The 15430-nt window shown below is 40.9% G+C and overlaps 1 protein-coding gene across 2 annotated transcripts in view; it reads left to right on the plus strand.

Moving 5' to 3' along the window:
- stxbp5l (syntaxin binding protein 5L) overlaps positions 1 to 15430 on the plus strand; it is a 120902-nt gene that overhangs the window by 99516 nt on the left and 5956 nt on the right. For both annotated transcript variants that reach the window (XM_070914314.1, XM_070914315.1), the window contains one exon: positions 8201 to 8380. In XM_070914314.1, the coding sequence (XP_070770415.1) occupies positions 8201 to 8380 (180 nt within the window). The remainder of the gene's footprint in view (positions 1 to 8200; positions 8381 to 15430) is intronic.

Consider the following 15430-nt stretch of genomic DNA (forward strand, 5'->3'; position numbering starts at 1 on the left):
CATAATTAAAATTGTTGTTGTAAGTGTGTAACACAATGTCATCACTATTGCCAAAACTGGCAGTGAGGTAATGCATTGTTGAAGCTTTTTGTGGTTGCATAATTTACTACAGTACTACAACTGCCTTATGTCCAGCCATACCACATGTCAAATGTAACCATTACAGTTTCAATCATTATTTGCTCTGCCATTTAATGTTGTCAGAGCCACGGGTCTATTCCTCGCACAGTTTAAACTTTGGTTCTACTTTTCTCAGACCAGTTGGATAGGGAGACGCAGAAAGATGTGTCACCTCAAGGGTCAAGGGTAGTAAGAAAGGATTCAGGGGAACAGGTGTTTGTTACCTGGAAACTGCATGAACTGTGTGATGATGTCACTATGACAAAGCTCATGATGATATGCATTGTGTAAAGTTAAGCAGTATAGAATAGAGTCACAACCAACCAGTTTGTTGTGCACAAAAGCGTGTACACAAATAGGGCCTCTGATGATATACTGGTGTGTAAACGCAGTATTGTGTTTAGAGTGTGATTGTGATAGAGTAGCGGTAGAAAGTGTTAACATTTTTCTGTAAAACCTGCTGTTAAGAGGACATGCTGAAGCAGCCACAAAGTGTGTATGTGTGGTTAGCGATGTAATCAAGCTCAAGAGTTTTTTCATGTTGGAACCTTTTTGAAATGTGTCTATGTGTCTGAGAGTTGGTGCAATTAGGGTAAACATATCTATACTCACTGGCGTGTCGTTAGAAGTAGTGGTGTAGTAGTAGTAGTGCTGGTAGTAGTAGTAGTAGTAGTGCTGTTGTTGTTTGTGATAGTTGCTGTTTTAGGTATCATTGCTGGTGGTATAGTGTTGTCCTTAACCTTGTTATTAACCCTTTTGTTTTCATGCCCTCTCAACTGTTTTCCTTCCTGTTACCTGCAAGTCTCTCTGTTACCCAGTTCACTCATTGTGTTTTGTCTCTCCCCTGTTATCCTGAAAAGTCTGTGTCTGTTCTGTTGGATCTCTAATTCCAGTTCATTACCCAACCTCCCTTCACAATGACCCACGCGTCCTGCCAGAGCCTGTGGCCAGTCTGAGAGCCAGCCACTGCAGTCCAGTCTTTTACTTACTGGACAATGGTAAGAGGAGGGATGTCTCACGGATCTCACCCTCTTCATGGACATCTGCTTGTGGTTTTTACTGTATGGCAATAATGCAACAAGGGAGAGAGATGGGATAGTTGGGTTGTTTTTGGACAGGCAGTTGGTTCAATGTTGCGCCTTGCATGCTAACTCTGCTTCCACACTGTGAGCAACACTATCAGCAAAACCCTAGAGGCACATTCAGACCTTACAGAGCTACAAAAATGGGAACCATTGGTTAATGCATTTAATTAAATTTGTCTGCCGTGAAAAATACTGGCTATGATAGATTTTTTTTACAGTCAGTGAATGTCAAGAGCAAAGCAGATTTTTTAGCTTCGTTGTTTCCCCAAGGTTCAAGAGGAACCTATCTACATGGCATGTGCAAAATGCATGGGAAGTTGATTACAACCATTCAAAGCTTCCCAGTTTTACGACAACTTTAATTTGAAATACTAAATGTCTTAAGAAAATAGATGAAGGATTCACCATCATCAGGGTCAATAGAAAATCTGTAACCAAGTAGCACTGGCTACCAGCTGCTTGTTGACTCCTACTGGTTGGTTAGCAGTTAGCAGTGACAAGGACTGCAGTGCGTAGGGACCTGGGAATTCCAAATTGGGAGAAAACCTGGGAAAATATATCACGAAACTGTGAATATTTTATATTTTCATTATCAAAATGTTGTAGGTGCAGTTAACTAAACAAGTTCAATCGGATCCTCTCGTTCCACGATCGGTCACAACACAATGACCCATCAACCAAGTTGCTTGCAGTGTAAACAAGCTGACAGGGACTGTGTTTCTAGGAGACGCTGCTTTGTCAATGTGTTCCATGCTTTTGTTCGGATGACTGCTGGTGTTGCATTATCTCTCTGCCGTAGCTGCAGGGGGGTAGACATTGTGATGTTTGTTGTATGTGCCAGATCTGGGCTTTGAACTTGGATCCTTCATCATTCGGCAGTGCTACAAGGCAGGCGGCTTGGGAAGAGGAAGGAGTTGTATTCTAGCCGGGTACTTCTCCTCCTCACTTGTCAGTGCCTCTAGTACTTCATTCTCTGTGACGTTAAACATTGTGCCTCCACTGGAACCACACATCTTTGTCACTAAAAGGCAACACCCTACTTTACCGGACTGTGGCGCTCAGAATCTCTCTCATTGTGTCTTTCTGACTGTGTGTCAATAAACCCACAATCTCACCTTGTTGTCATCTTGGCTAACATTTGTCACTGTCTCGTCTCCAACTAACTGCATGGTACCCAATATGTGGCCAGCCGCGGTGCTGATAAATATGACTTCAGCTTGCTTTGTAGTTGTGGCCTGATCAAGTCCAACATTAGCCTCATCTGGGACCTCAGCACATAAACTTCCCTGAGCAAACCTCAGGGGAAATATCTAAATGTTATTTTTTTGCCATGCTACCATCTGTCAGTTATATCTCCACGACATCGGATGGATTGCCTTGAAATTCTGTACAGACACTCATGTTCCCCAGAGGATGAAGTGTACTGTCTTATCATTCCAGGCAGACAGTAGACATCTGTGGAATCACAAAAACACTTTTCAAGGTGCAAGACAAAAAAACACAATAATGTTTGAATTAATAAATTTTTCACTGGGAACAGTGTGTGACCAAATCAAGAAGTAACACATAGACTGTTGAGGTCACAAATGGGGCTAGTCTAACATAAACTGTTGTCAGACGAGCGCTTTAATATTGTCACGTAAAGAAACCAACAACAGGGTCCCAGCATGGAGTAAAAGTTACTCCAGCCATTAAAAGAAAGCACATGAATTATAGTACATACTTGAATAATAAACATATGTCATATAGACATATTTAGACACAAAAGGTTGATGTTGCTCAACTGATCAAAGTTAGCATGTAGGTTCAGTGAGCATGTAGCAAAAAAAACACAATAATGAATGGTAATACATGCAGTGTTTGGTTGTTTATTGTGAATATGAACAATAACCAACCCTTTAGCTCCTCAAATCAATCCCACCCGTTTATTTCAATTAAAGTCGTGTTAATGCAGCCACGGAGCTGTTAAACAGAGGAACATCTGTGTGTTGTTCCTGGAAAAAATGGAAACAGAAATTCATTGATTGAGAAATTCAATTAGAGCACCCTGATTTCCTCTGCAATACTTAGAAATATAGTTTTCCTCAAAATGACCTTTGATACTGAGCTGCCTATATGGCCCTTCTCAGCAAATGATCTTTGAATTGAATAAATTGTGTTACGTTACATTACAGTAGCTTCAAATTATAATAATCTATAATCTATGGCAGAAGTACGGAAGCCAAGAACGGCCGTGCTTTTTATTATCTTTTTAATGTCGTTATCTCGAGATAACAAAGCTTGTTTTCTCATGATAACGGGTTCATTTATCGCGTATTCTTCTCCTTAAATTACCAGGACTGATCTGAATGTTATCTGTTAACAGATTTACTCAATGAAATTTCTGCCTGAGCTAGACCTAGACTGAACTACAGTCTGATACGTTGATCAATAAAATCCTTGATTTGACATTTTCAGCTTAAATCAGTTGCTACAGTTGTCAAGACACCATCTATGTATGCTGACATGGCACTATTGATCTCTGATAAGCATTACAAGTAGGCTAATAAGAGGAAATAACGTGACAACAGGTTGATAATTTCGTTATCTCGAGATAACAAAGCACAGCATTAAAACGGCCGTTCTCGGCTTCCATACAGAAGGATTGAAACCTGAGTCAACATTTTTTCAAATCTAAAGTGGTCAGAATTATAAAGAATGGAAATACATGGTCATACTGTTTCCCTCGTGGTCATGAAATGTATCAAGTGTCATGTAAACACCATCTCGTGTCCACACGTCAACTTAATCATTCAACACAAAGAAACAATGAAATATTGCCTTCTTTTTGAGGGGGAAACTGACTCATAGCATCTCAAGTTCGACCTTTGCAGTTCTCTACTTACTGCAAAATGCTTGCAAAATGTTTTAACAAGTTATTTTGTTGCCTCCAGTGTCTGACTGTGATTTTTGTATTGACACCCTGTGGTGTCACCCTGTTTATTTGTGCTTCCATGTCAGACATCCCAGGCCTTAGAAAATCAGATTGTACTGGGACATTTAAGCAGAACAAAGATTTTATGAGCTTTGGCAGGGTAAATCAGATTTTAGTACTAGTGTGCACAGAGTGGGACTCGAGTTTATCATCCAGAGTAAATTAAAAAATGCTGTGCTCAATACGTGGATAACTTGGATTGTTAAGTCCACTGGACATGTTTTTTTACACTGGCCCAGTATAGGTATTACTGATCCTAAAGGTAGCTGGGAACACTGGCCTGGGACAACAATGGAGCATGCATTTTGAAATATGCCTGCGGTGTGCAACTGCACCTATATGCATGTTTTAGTTCTTTGTTCATTTGAGTGATTTCCATTTTGTTTGGTTTGAGTTTTCTTCTTTTTTTTTGCACTTTTTTTTTGTCATTGTTTGACTTAGACTACACCGACTTTATTTTTTTATGATTTATTTTTTATTTACAATTTTTTATTTGAAGGGATTAACTGGTGCTTTGTTTCCTATTCTTTTGTTTCAGTAAAGGGACCCGGCAGAAAGTTAAGTCTGCCAACAGATCTTAAGACTGATCTTGGTACGGTAGGCGAAAGCCAGCAGTTTTCACTTGATTTCCTTTGAGTCATTTAGTTTCTGCTTTTGTCATGTTTTCTAGGCTTTTATGTTGCTTTAGTAGTTTTTATTCTTACTCAAACTTTCTTCTTTCAGTTTTCTTGTCACTTTCTACTCCTGTTCAACCAGCCCATGAGACTTTCCGGCTGAAGTGTTTGTCCATTTTGCCCCTTAATGTATTTTGATTTGATTTAAATCTTCTGTATTCGTTTCTTCTTCTACATTTTGCAAGTGTTTATAAAGGTGATTTGTAATTCATGCCCATATTTAAATTTGAGGTTTTCTATCACTTTATCATGATTGGACCATCTTCTGATTTTACACAACCTTTCCTCCATTGATAGCCTTGCTCTACAGTGATTGGATCACTCGCTACCTCTCTCATTGTAACTGGATCATTTCTCCCTTAAACAGTCTTTTCTCCATTTTGACTGGATCATCTGCATTACAGATACTGAGCCTTTCCCCTCATACATCTCTAACTGCTGTATATACACATCACAATCGCAGGTTTCCCTTTGCTCTGCTTCTGCAGTGTCATACGCGCTGTCCCCTTTAAAAAAACTTGTGCTTCTTTCACACAAAATGTGCCGGTGCCTACTTATTCCTGTGACTTACCTCATTTAATAACCTTTCTTTATCTGACAGGTATAAAAATTTGCTTTTATTTTGTCAACCCTGTATTGTATTCAATTGAAGCAATAGTGAGAATGAGAACTTTTACCTGAATTTGGAAATTCAACTGGGAAGATCGACCTTAAACTTAGTTGTTTCATCACACATTCAGCATGATCAAAAAGGGAACATTTTAAACTCATTACATTTCCCTGTGAGGTTCCAACATGCCCTTGATGTGTCAATAGGATGCATGTTGTCAGTAAAAGTGAGAAAATACCTCTTAATTAATCTTTGACCTTGTTAAGAGCTACAATATGAACCTCTTAACAGCTGTGGGTTATGAGAAGAAAATATTTTGTTGCAACAGCTTGTTACAGAGAGTATTACTTTGTGTGTGTGTGTGTGTGTGTGTGTGTGTGTGTGTGTGTGTGTTTATGTATATGACTGCACTCTTGATGGACAAGTGCAGTAATCCGTGCATTGGAGGAGTGTGTGTGTGTGTGTGTGTGTGTGTGTGTGTGTGTGTGTGTGAGGGTACAGTGCCATCCTTTCTGCTATGTACCAGTTTCCTGCAGAACATTTCGGGGCAAATGACTGATTTGCTGGATCTCTGGTTGAAATTCATAATATCAAAAAAAAATTAAGACGCCGGCTACACATATCCGTCATATGGCTCTGGTATTGGTTGGCCCAATATCACCTGCAGTTTTCCATTCCTGCATTGCCTCGGTCCGTCCTGCTGTGAAACTGGGCGAGTGCACCCCAGCATTTTTTCATCTTCACTTTGAAATTGAATCATTTGTACATCAACTGGCTGAACTGGAGACTTACATTTGATATGACAGACATATGATCAGTGCCAAATACTAAGAGGACAGTGACAAGTGAACACTGTCAAGTGATTTTACTAATTAGTAGTGGTGGGCGGATCGATCCAAATATCGATAATATCGATACCAACGTATTGATCTTGATATTGATCGATACCAGTGTAATGAGATCGATACTTTAGTTTCAGTTTCTCTCCTGTATGCACTGCTGCCACAACGCGGAGCATGGACACTTCACGTGACTCAGCGGCGCCAGGCAAACAAGCGAGCAGGCTCAGCCGCCAGGCCCGGCCAGCAGCACACACACACAAGCAGCACAGAGTCCAGAAATCCAGAAAAGAAGTGCAATGAAGGGAGAAAATTTATTTAATTTTTGTATTGTAGTTTCTGAACACTCTACCTCAAAAAATAATTTGTTTTAATTTGTTCTCGAGTGATAATTTTGTGCACTTTGTTTATTTAAGAAATACATGACAATGTATGGGGAAAAATTGTTTTGTTACTGTTCTATTGTTTCTGAACAAAAACTTTTATTATGACAATAAAGTATTTTCTATTTACCTATAAACCCAAATTCTGTCCTGGGTTTTAACTAATTAATAATCCAAAGAAAAAATCACAAAAACACTTAAATGGTCATGAAAATTCATTCAGATTTAGCAATTTGATGATGTATCAACCTTAATTATTAAAAAGTATCGGTATCGGTATCTGCGATACTGGCCCTGTATTTACTTGGTATCGGATCGATACCAAATCTTGCAGTATCGCACACCACTACTAATTAGTACAAAGCTGATTGTCCTCATGCTTCATGAGTCTCTACATAGCAGAATTTCAGAGAGGGAGAAGGAAGGTAACAAAAAATAGCAACAGCCAAATTGTTTTAACTTTGGTTTTACTGCCACAGGGATGTCATTAAAGAAAAGGGCACTGTTTTATTTACTCGTCTCTCAAGACTAGTGACAATGAGAGTACTCAGGCGTTGGTATCATGAAGCTGTTAATTACGGCAGTCTTGGCAGCTTTTTTGTCTTGCCGAGTAAACTGCGGGCAACAAAGAACCGCAGAGTGCACCCAATCCACACAATCCTGCTTTGCTTTTCTTCGTCTCATTAATAAGGTTTGGCTCTCAACAAATCATTTTGCCCGCACACACGAGCACTGTACTTGAAGAAAGGACAAAGCTTCCAACAAACTCAGTCCCTGAGGGGAGGCCATGTAAGGCTACAATTCCAGAAAGTAAGTGTTTCCTGTCACCACCATCTGTAGCTGATTGTGTGGCCCAACCAACTTAACTGGAGTGCTAATTTGCATTACAATAAGAAAAAGCAGATATTCGTTTTTTTTATATTCTTTTTCTATTCCTTTGATCTTCACTTATTGCTGTCATAAAGCTTCTGGTCTTAAAAAGAAATAAACCATTTCTGCTGAAAACAAGGTTTTATAACAATTCAAAATGGAAACAAAGTGGAGATGAAACAAGCCTGTTTTTTTCTCTCTTGATCTTCATATTTTTTTCCTGGCACTGACTGGATGAAACTGCACCCACAATTTGCCTCTGCATTTTGCTCTTTTCTGTTGCCCTAGCATCTCTTTCTCCTCCCTGCTCATACTTAACTTCAAACCACTCTCCAGCCCTTTGTCACTCACTCTCACTTTCCCTTTCTCCCTCACTACCATCTCTCCTGTTGACAGTCTGATTTTCAACATCGGCTTGCTCTCCTTGCACTGCAAAAATACCCATCTTCATTGGTCAGGTAGTATAATATTGAGTATTAAGTCTGCATTTTCTTAAGCATATAGCGAAATCTCCAAATAGGATGAGAGAAGTCCAGTCCCACTGAGTGACTTATGAAGATGGATATTGCGGCAGTGGATTAGAATATGTTTGAAAGTTTTATTTCCCTCTTTGTATTGTTTGCTAATGCTTTGCCGTTGTTACAGATCATGTCAATGGACATTGCACTAGCCCCACCTCCCAGCCCTGCTCGGCAGGGAAGCCTCGCGTCCCGATGGGTCCCGAGGGGCCACGGCTTACCCGCAGAGGCCCTGGCCGACCGCCCTTCCGCAAGGCCCAGTCTGCCGCTTGCATGGAGATCTCTTTGCCTGTGTCCCACACTGAAGGTGTGTGCTTGTCTTCCCAATCCCCATTCCTAAACCTCTATAACATACCCTCCCTTCCAACAAGTGCATGCCATCCTCTCACCCTGGGGTAAGTGGATTAAGGTCTGATACATAATTAACACAAGGCAAGCTTATGCTAATGCAAGTTAGCAGCATAAAAACCTAAATCATGCTTTAGTTGCCAGGAGTGGACACTGTGGGGCAAGTGACCGTAAACGGTTTGCGGATACCTTCAATATAAACATTTCACAATTGGCTGTTCGCTGAACCCCTCCCCTAAACAGTGATTGCCCATTCATAGCTTAGCAACCGTAACTAGGCACTACAGGTCTGTCAAGGTTTGGATTTCTATACATGTTGAAGCAGTGTACATGGTGCTGCAGTAAGAACAATACCTTGAATCTCAAGAGTTTGCAGGGTGGTGTCTTTTTTAGCCTTTCTAAAACAAGAGCAGATGTGTAAGGAATTGATTGTTTGTCTGCTCTAATTTAAGCTGCATGTCCGCCTAACTTGCTTACGTACAGTAGTCAGCTACAGTAGTAACCTGTGAATATGTATAAGATGCTCGTTTTAAAATGAGTCCGCTGAAAACATTGAAATGTTAGGCAGAGGCAGCGTTCTCAGCTAAGAATTGCTAAGAATTTTGAGGGGAAGTCTGCCACCATTGTAGTGTGTAGGTGAAGCAACAATAAATACAGGGTGCGGGGCATAGTGAACTGTCAATTTTGTTCATATCCTCCAAAACATAAACAGTCATGGCAAATTTGTTGTATATGAACGTAATCATTAGAAGATACAGTGTCACATGAACGTAACTGGTGATCAGCCAACAGTTGTTGGCAGCTAGTTACCAGATGAACATGATGACAACAACTGCTGTAAGTTCACGCGAACAGCAACCGCTTCTTCATGTGTAGCTGTTTAGCAGTGTTTGCATTCAGCTGCTTTAAACATACAACTCTGCAGCTTGCATTAGCATCACCTCACAACATTTGGACTACAGGTTCTGCTTCTTTCGAATGCAAGAAACAGCCCTTGCATTGTGTCCGTTAATATTGTTGCTTGTGTCGACCATGTCCCAGGCCTGAAGGTTGGTGCAATATTAAGTGTTTTAACCAATTGATTTTGACTTCTCCGGTGCCTTTCTTTCTTGTTTTCTTACTCCTGTGCATCAGAAATGGCACTGATGCGTTAAGCAATGAATCTCACAGTATTTTTTCCCAACGAAGGAAAGTTTTCTGCCTTTTTTTCTGTCATATTTTTTTCTCTTCTCATAAATAGGTTCCAGAAATAGGTTCTGTTTTTTGACAATTTGGTAACAGAGCACATGAGGTTTATGTAGTGTGGCCACACCACCCAACTTTCTCATAATCCACAAAACTTTGAGCCAAGGGAAGCATTTCATCTGTCTTTATTTAGTTAATGTGTTTGTGAGTGAGTATATTTCTTCATGTTGCAATTACCAGCATCCACATTTGTTTTACTTATTTATTTTTTCAAATATCCCTCTTCCGTATGCAGATAAAAGAGGTGAATAAGTAGTACAAGACTACTGTGCCAGCATGATTTGCACTCTGGCATTTCGACATTCTCATTGACATTTATTTTCTTCCAATTGAACTCCTTTAATTCATACCCTGACATTGACCGGCACCATCTAAAAATGGATTGACCCAGCAGGCAGTGTGTGTCTGTGTGTGTGTGTGTGTACATAAGCCTTTGTGTGTGATAGTAAGGGAATGTGTGCATTTGTTGGTGTGTAAATATGTTTCTGTATCTATGTGTGTGCAATGCCAACACGTGTTTCAGAGCTTTTATAGCTACTGTATTTCTATAATATCACCTGTTAATCTGAATTAAGCCAAACGCCCTCTGATGGCCTTTATAAAGAAAAAAAGTCCTAATTTTTTAACATTTAATTCATTGGCCCATCCTTGAAGATTTGATCATGTGTTAGGCTTGTTGTTGTTTGTTGTTGGTACATTTTGTACGTCTTACAGAAAACATACCAAGTGACAGCCGAAGCCAAAGCAAAAAAGCAGATAGAAGAATGCGCTGTGCAAGTGAGGACTTAAAATGACTTCCTAGCAGTGTAATTTTCAGATGTCAACCTCAGAACTGGCACAGAAAAGTGGCCTCTGTCAGGATTGTACATTAACATTTGATTACAATGTATGAAATCTTGCTCTTAGTCAAAACACCAAGACACCAGTCCATTGAATTGAAACACGAGGACAAAGATGAGGCATACCACTCTTTCATCTTAACAGGACTCCTGACGTTCTCTTGTCATGTTGAACATTTTATTGCACTCAGAACTAGATATTTTCTTTAAACTGGGGAGGGGGGGGCATGAAAGGGAGGATGGGAAACACTGGCCAAAGAGACTGCAGGTTTAGGAAATGGATAATCCATAAAAGGTAGCAGACATGATGATTGGCCCTGGAGGCAGAGAGGTGTGCTGTTAAGCACTGCAGTGCGGATAATGATCATTTACTTTGCCACCTTGAGCAGCTGATTACAGAATATGGTACGTGAGAAAATGAACTTCAAAGTCTTCATGATCATCAAATTATAGACACAGCTTTCCACAACATAATGTGTCTGACTCATAAACCTGGTGCACCACCAGCACTGCACTGCCTTCATATAGTGCTGATGCATCATCCATATATAAACCTGTGTCCCTGAGGAAAGCTCTGGTTGTGCAGGTCGCTCACTCACGGTCCAGTCTGTATTTGCTGTTAGTCGGGGCTCTGTCAGATTAAAGGGAAGTCTCTGTCAGGTCACTACAGGCTAATCTCTCCATAGGAGACTCAACACTGTGACAGCTCCCAAAATATTCACAGTTACTGTAGCCGCCCCTGCACGCACATCAGACACAAAGTAGCACATAATAGTTGCAGATCATGGCAGCTGAAAGAAAGAGCATGTTCCTAGCACAGTCTGTGCTGTGCTGTTAAGTTGCAAAGATTTTTAATTAGGATTGACCCCCCATTTGTTATTATTGTGTAAACCATAGAAGGTTTTTAACAAACATGCTGATGCAGAGTATTGATGCTAAATACCAAACAGAATATGTGCAGTGCTGGTTGTTGCTAACAGTTGACCCTTTAACACCAATTCGGCATTAGATTCACGCTACTTCTGACGCTGATCTTCGTTGACCTCATTATACAACAGTGACCTGGAGCCGAGAGGGAAGCAGTTTTTTCATTAGCATAAGCTGAATGTTTTATTAAAGCGACTGCCTGGGCTACAGCTGCATTATCAACCAAAGCGATGCAGACGATGGTAGAGCTCGCTCTTTTCCACAGTTGATTTAATGCATCTATAACCTCTGAAAATATCCCTAAGAAACTGTTTGACAGACTTCTCAAGTATCTTAGCATGAAACGTCTCTCATACAGGGAGACAGGGATGGATGTACCTGCTAGGCCTAAAGATGTCAAACGATTACTGAACCCAAACTTTATTCAAAAAGTAATTGACAGAAATTCAACAGTAAAGAAAGTATTTTTTTATTATGAAAAAGTTACATTTTTCAGGCTGGACTGCAATGGTTCACTTAGTACTGTATCTCGGCAAGCTAGCAGAGCAAGAAAAACTGCATGAGAGAATGTGTCTGACAGAAGCACGTCTTCATCTGTCTGAGGGATAACCACCTCGCCTTTGTGTGCCTTAGTGGTAGACAGTGTCCTCCTGCTCTTATAGTACTGAAATAACTGAATGTGGCTCTGGTTTTAATCATTGGTCCAAGTGTCCGAAATGTGACATGACATGACAAGTGGATCATTTTGCGGCAAGCGCATTTCTTTACAGAAAAAAAAAAAGTGTGTTAGACAGGCACTCCGGGGTAGTGTAAAGAATGAAAGCTGATCTTCTCTGTTGTACTTAGTTGTTTTACCTACATACATATACACACCCAATGCAGTGAGTCCATGATATTAATCACTTGGATGTCATCGGATAAATCTATTCCAATCTGGACGCACCACCTTCTGACCAAAACGTGGCATACATGATATCACATAATCTAAACGGCAACTTGCTGTGAAGTTTTCTGAGCATCCAACACTTCCATACTGTGGATGTAATAAATACTGTACCACGTACGTAAGATGTCATTGTATGATAGTGTTGGATTTGCCTGTGGACAGAGCAACTGCTGATTAACTTGCCTGTGTTTCAGATTCTTTGGCACATTTGTAGTGGATCAACCAAATCTCTGCTGTTCTGTTCTTCATGAGACTGTGGCACTGATTGTAACAACACATGCTTAGAAAGCAGTGCATTCTCTTATGATGGAATATGCGGAAGTAACTGCTAGATTTCATTTTGTTGCTGTGTTTTGATTTAAGCAGTCGCTTTTCTCTGCAGACCACTGCAGATTCTCTATCTGTTGTCTACCTTTGGCACTGTTGTTTATCAGTTGCACTGGGTACCACAGTGAAGAGCCAGCAGGATCACTGGAATAATTAAAGGTCAACAAGCGGTGCGAGAGATGAGGCTGATGTTAATGAGGCCTGCATGCCAGGAGACAGGAGGGAAATGGCAGGAGAAGCCAGACTCAATGTACAGTAAACATTTCCATACCTCCCCTCTTGGTTAGGAAGCACACCTATTAAATATTGAAGACAGATTTTATGATACTCTCTGATTTGCCTGTGGATGTGGTCGGAAAATTGGCATTGGTTGTGTAAGAACAGGAAAATCCACAAGATAGAGTAAAGAGAGGAGTTGTTTCCGTGTACAGTGTAACCCTTAAATTAAGTACAACCCGCATATTGCAGAATCCCATAATGTCACAAATTTCACAAGTAAAAGAAGCAGTAATAGAATATGTTTTACTGCACCAATGCACACGGCTGAGATGACTCAGTGACTACCTGGCCAGATGCTGAAGAGGCTTTCAAGAGACACTCAAGTCCACACCCACACACACACACACCTACGTCCATGTTTGACTGCAAGATAAAAACCAAATGCTGGAGCAGTGGACCTCTTATTTTATGGCTTTGTGATAAAAGATGTCCCTGTTTGATCCCTGCAATAATTAACTCACATATCTTTACATTTTTAGGTCAAATATTTCTTAATTCCCAATTAAGCAAACAATTAAATCCTGGAAAACCTGTCTGATATATTTATTGATATTGATCAATTTATATGTGTTCATCAGGCACAACAGTCATTGGCGGTACATGGAAATGAAAAAAAGGAGTTGAGCGTACTCTCAGGTGTCTGTCCTTGTCTCTCTACACTGTGTGGGTGTATGTGCATGTACCACTGTATAAATCTGGCACTTTGTCTGTCTCAACGCTTCCGATTGTCTGCCTTCCCTTATCGCCTCCCTGACACTGCCTCGCCTGCCTCCAGCTCCCTGTGAGGGCCCCCCAGGAGTCCCTGTGTCCTGTCAAAGTACCACTGTGCCTGACTTTCATTAGCCAGCACCCCACAGGCTCTGTCACACAGCGTAAACACACCCCAGCGACTCGCGGCAAAACCGAGCTGCTGATGCCCAGACTCACAGCTAAAGGCTATTTTGTCTTTGTGGCTGTCAGTGGCATTGTACAGCAGTGTTGTCACAATACCAGAATTGTGACTAAAAATATTCAAATATATTGATACTGCTCTGATACTGTGGTAAGCAAGAAAAACAACCAACAACCAGAATTTCCATTCTTGCAGCTTTGCAGCACCTTTTATGGTGTTTTTATATCCATTTCATATTGAATTGGTTCTGTATTTGACTCCTTGCACCAGTTTTGATACCAGCAGTATCAAAGAGAGCAGCAAGAACATTTTTGCAACAGTGCTGTACAGTGGCTTTTTACTAATGCATGTAGGGAGGCTTTATCAGAGTTATTCCTAACATTAGAAGCGTAAAACCATTGTTTAGTTGAGCAGATGGTGCTGAAAAAGGGGTTCAGAGAGAAGATGGATAAGCGAGTAGAGGTTGTGTGTGGCCACCAGAAACATAGACGAGCAGCGTCTTTTTCACTGACACTCTCTTTCTCTGTCTCTGTATATATTTGAAGCAATCTCTCCACACTCAGTTACATCTTTCTCTCTCTCCCTTTCTGTCATTCTCTGGTTCTGCTGTTCATCTGTCCGTCTCGTCTGCTGCACTTGTGTGTGTGTTTCTTTGGGGCGTGGCGGGTGTGGTTTGTTATATGGGGGTTCATGTTGTGGGGGATGAGTAGGTTATGCGTCCAGGAGGGCAATGCTTCAGCAGTTACACGGAGTCACTATGTACTCCCACGACGAGCACCACACCACTACCCCCTACTGCTGGAGCGAGAGAGGTAAGGGAGCTTTGGCCCATCAACTGCTGTCCTCCGTCCCTCCGTCAGTATGTCAGTCCGTCCTGTGGCCCTGTTTCGTCTAAAACATGCCTAGAAGTGCTTGCTGTTGTATCGTGGTGTAGGAGTGGGATTATGCCATCTTAATAGCAGTGCAGAGTGTATGTTTTGCAGGCAGCATACATTTTGGCATACAGTACACTGTAATATCCCCAAAGCCACGCATAAATATATATATTTTTTTAAAACCTGTTTGGATTTTGGTTCTCATAATACCTTGAAATGTTCCTGAAAATCGCATTTATTGAACATCTGTCAAAACGTTCTTCATTTGAGCCTGACATGTGTACACCGGGCTTTGCACCCATCTGTAGTTTGTTGTTACATAAATTCTGCACTCTGCGTAACATTAGGCTGGGAACGCAGTACTGCACATGGCCTGGCTCTGAATAATTCAGAAATGCAGCAATACAGAAATACTTTTATGGTGGAGGCTTTAAGTTCACAATGGAGGACCTGAATGGGTAGCACTCAAACAGAGTTAAAGGAGTTTTTGAGTTTGGTGCAACTGCCGGTGAGTGTATGTGTGTGTGTGTGTTTGTGTGTGTGTGTGCATTCTCGTTTGCGTCTGTCTGTAAATGCAGTGTATCTGGGTGTCACCAGGCCGCTGAGTAGACTCTCGTCAGTGAGTAAAAACCAGTGCACTCTCAATAAACAAAAACATAAGTGTGTGTGTGTGCAGGGT

The sequence above is a fragment of the Enoplosus armatus genome, chromosome 11, assembly GCF_043641665.1.
Source record: "Enoplosus armatus isolate fEnoArm2 chromosome 11, fEnoArm2.hap1, whole genome shotgun sequence".
In the NCBI taxonomy this organism is placed as follows: domain Eukaryota; kingdom Metazoa; phylum Chordata; class Actinopteri; order Centrarchiformes; family Enoplosidae; genus Enoplosus; species Enoplosus armatus.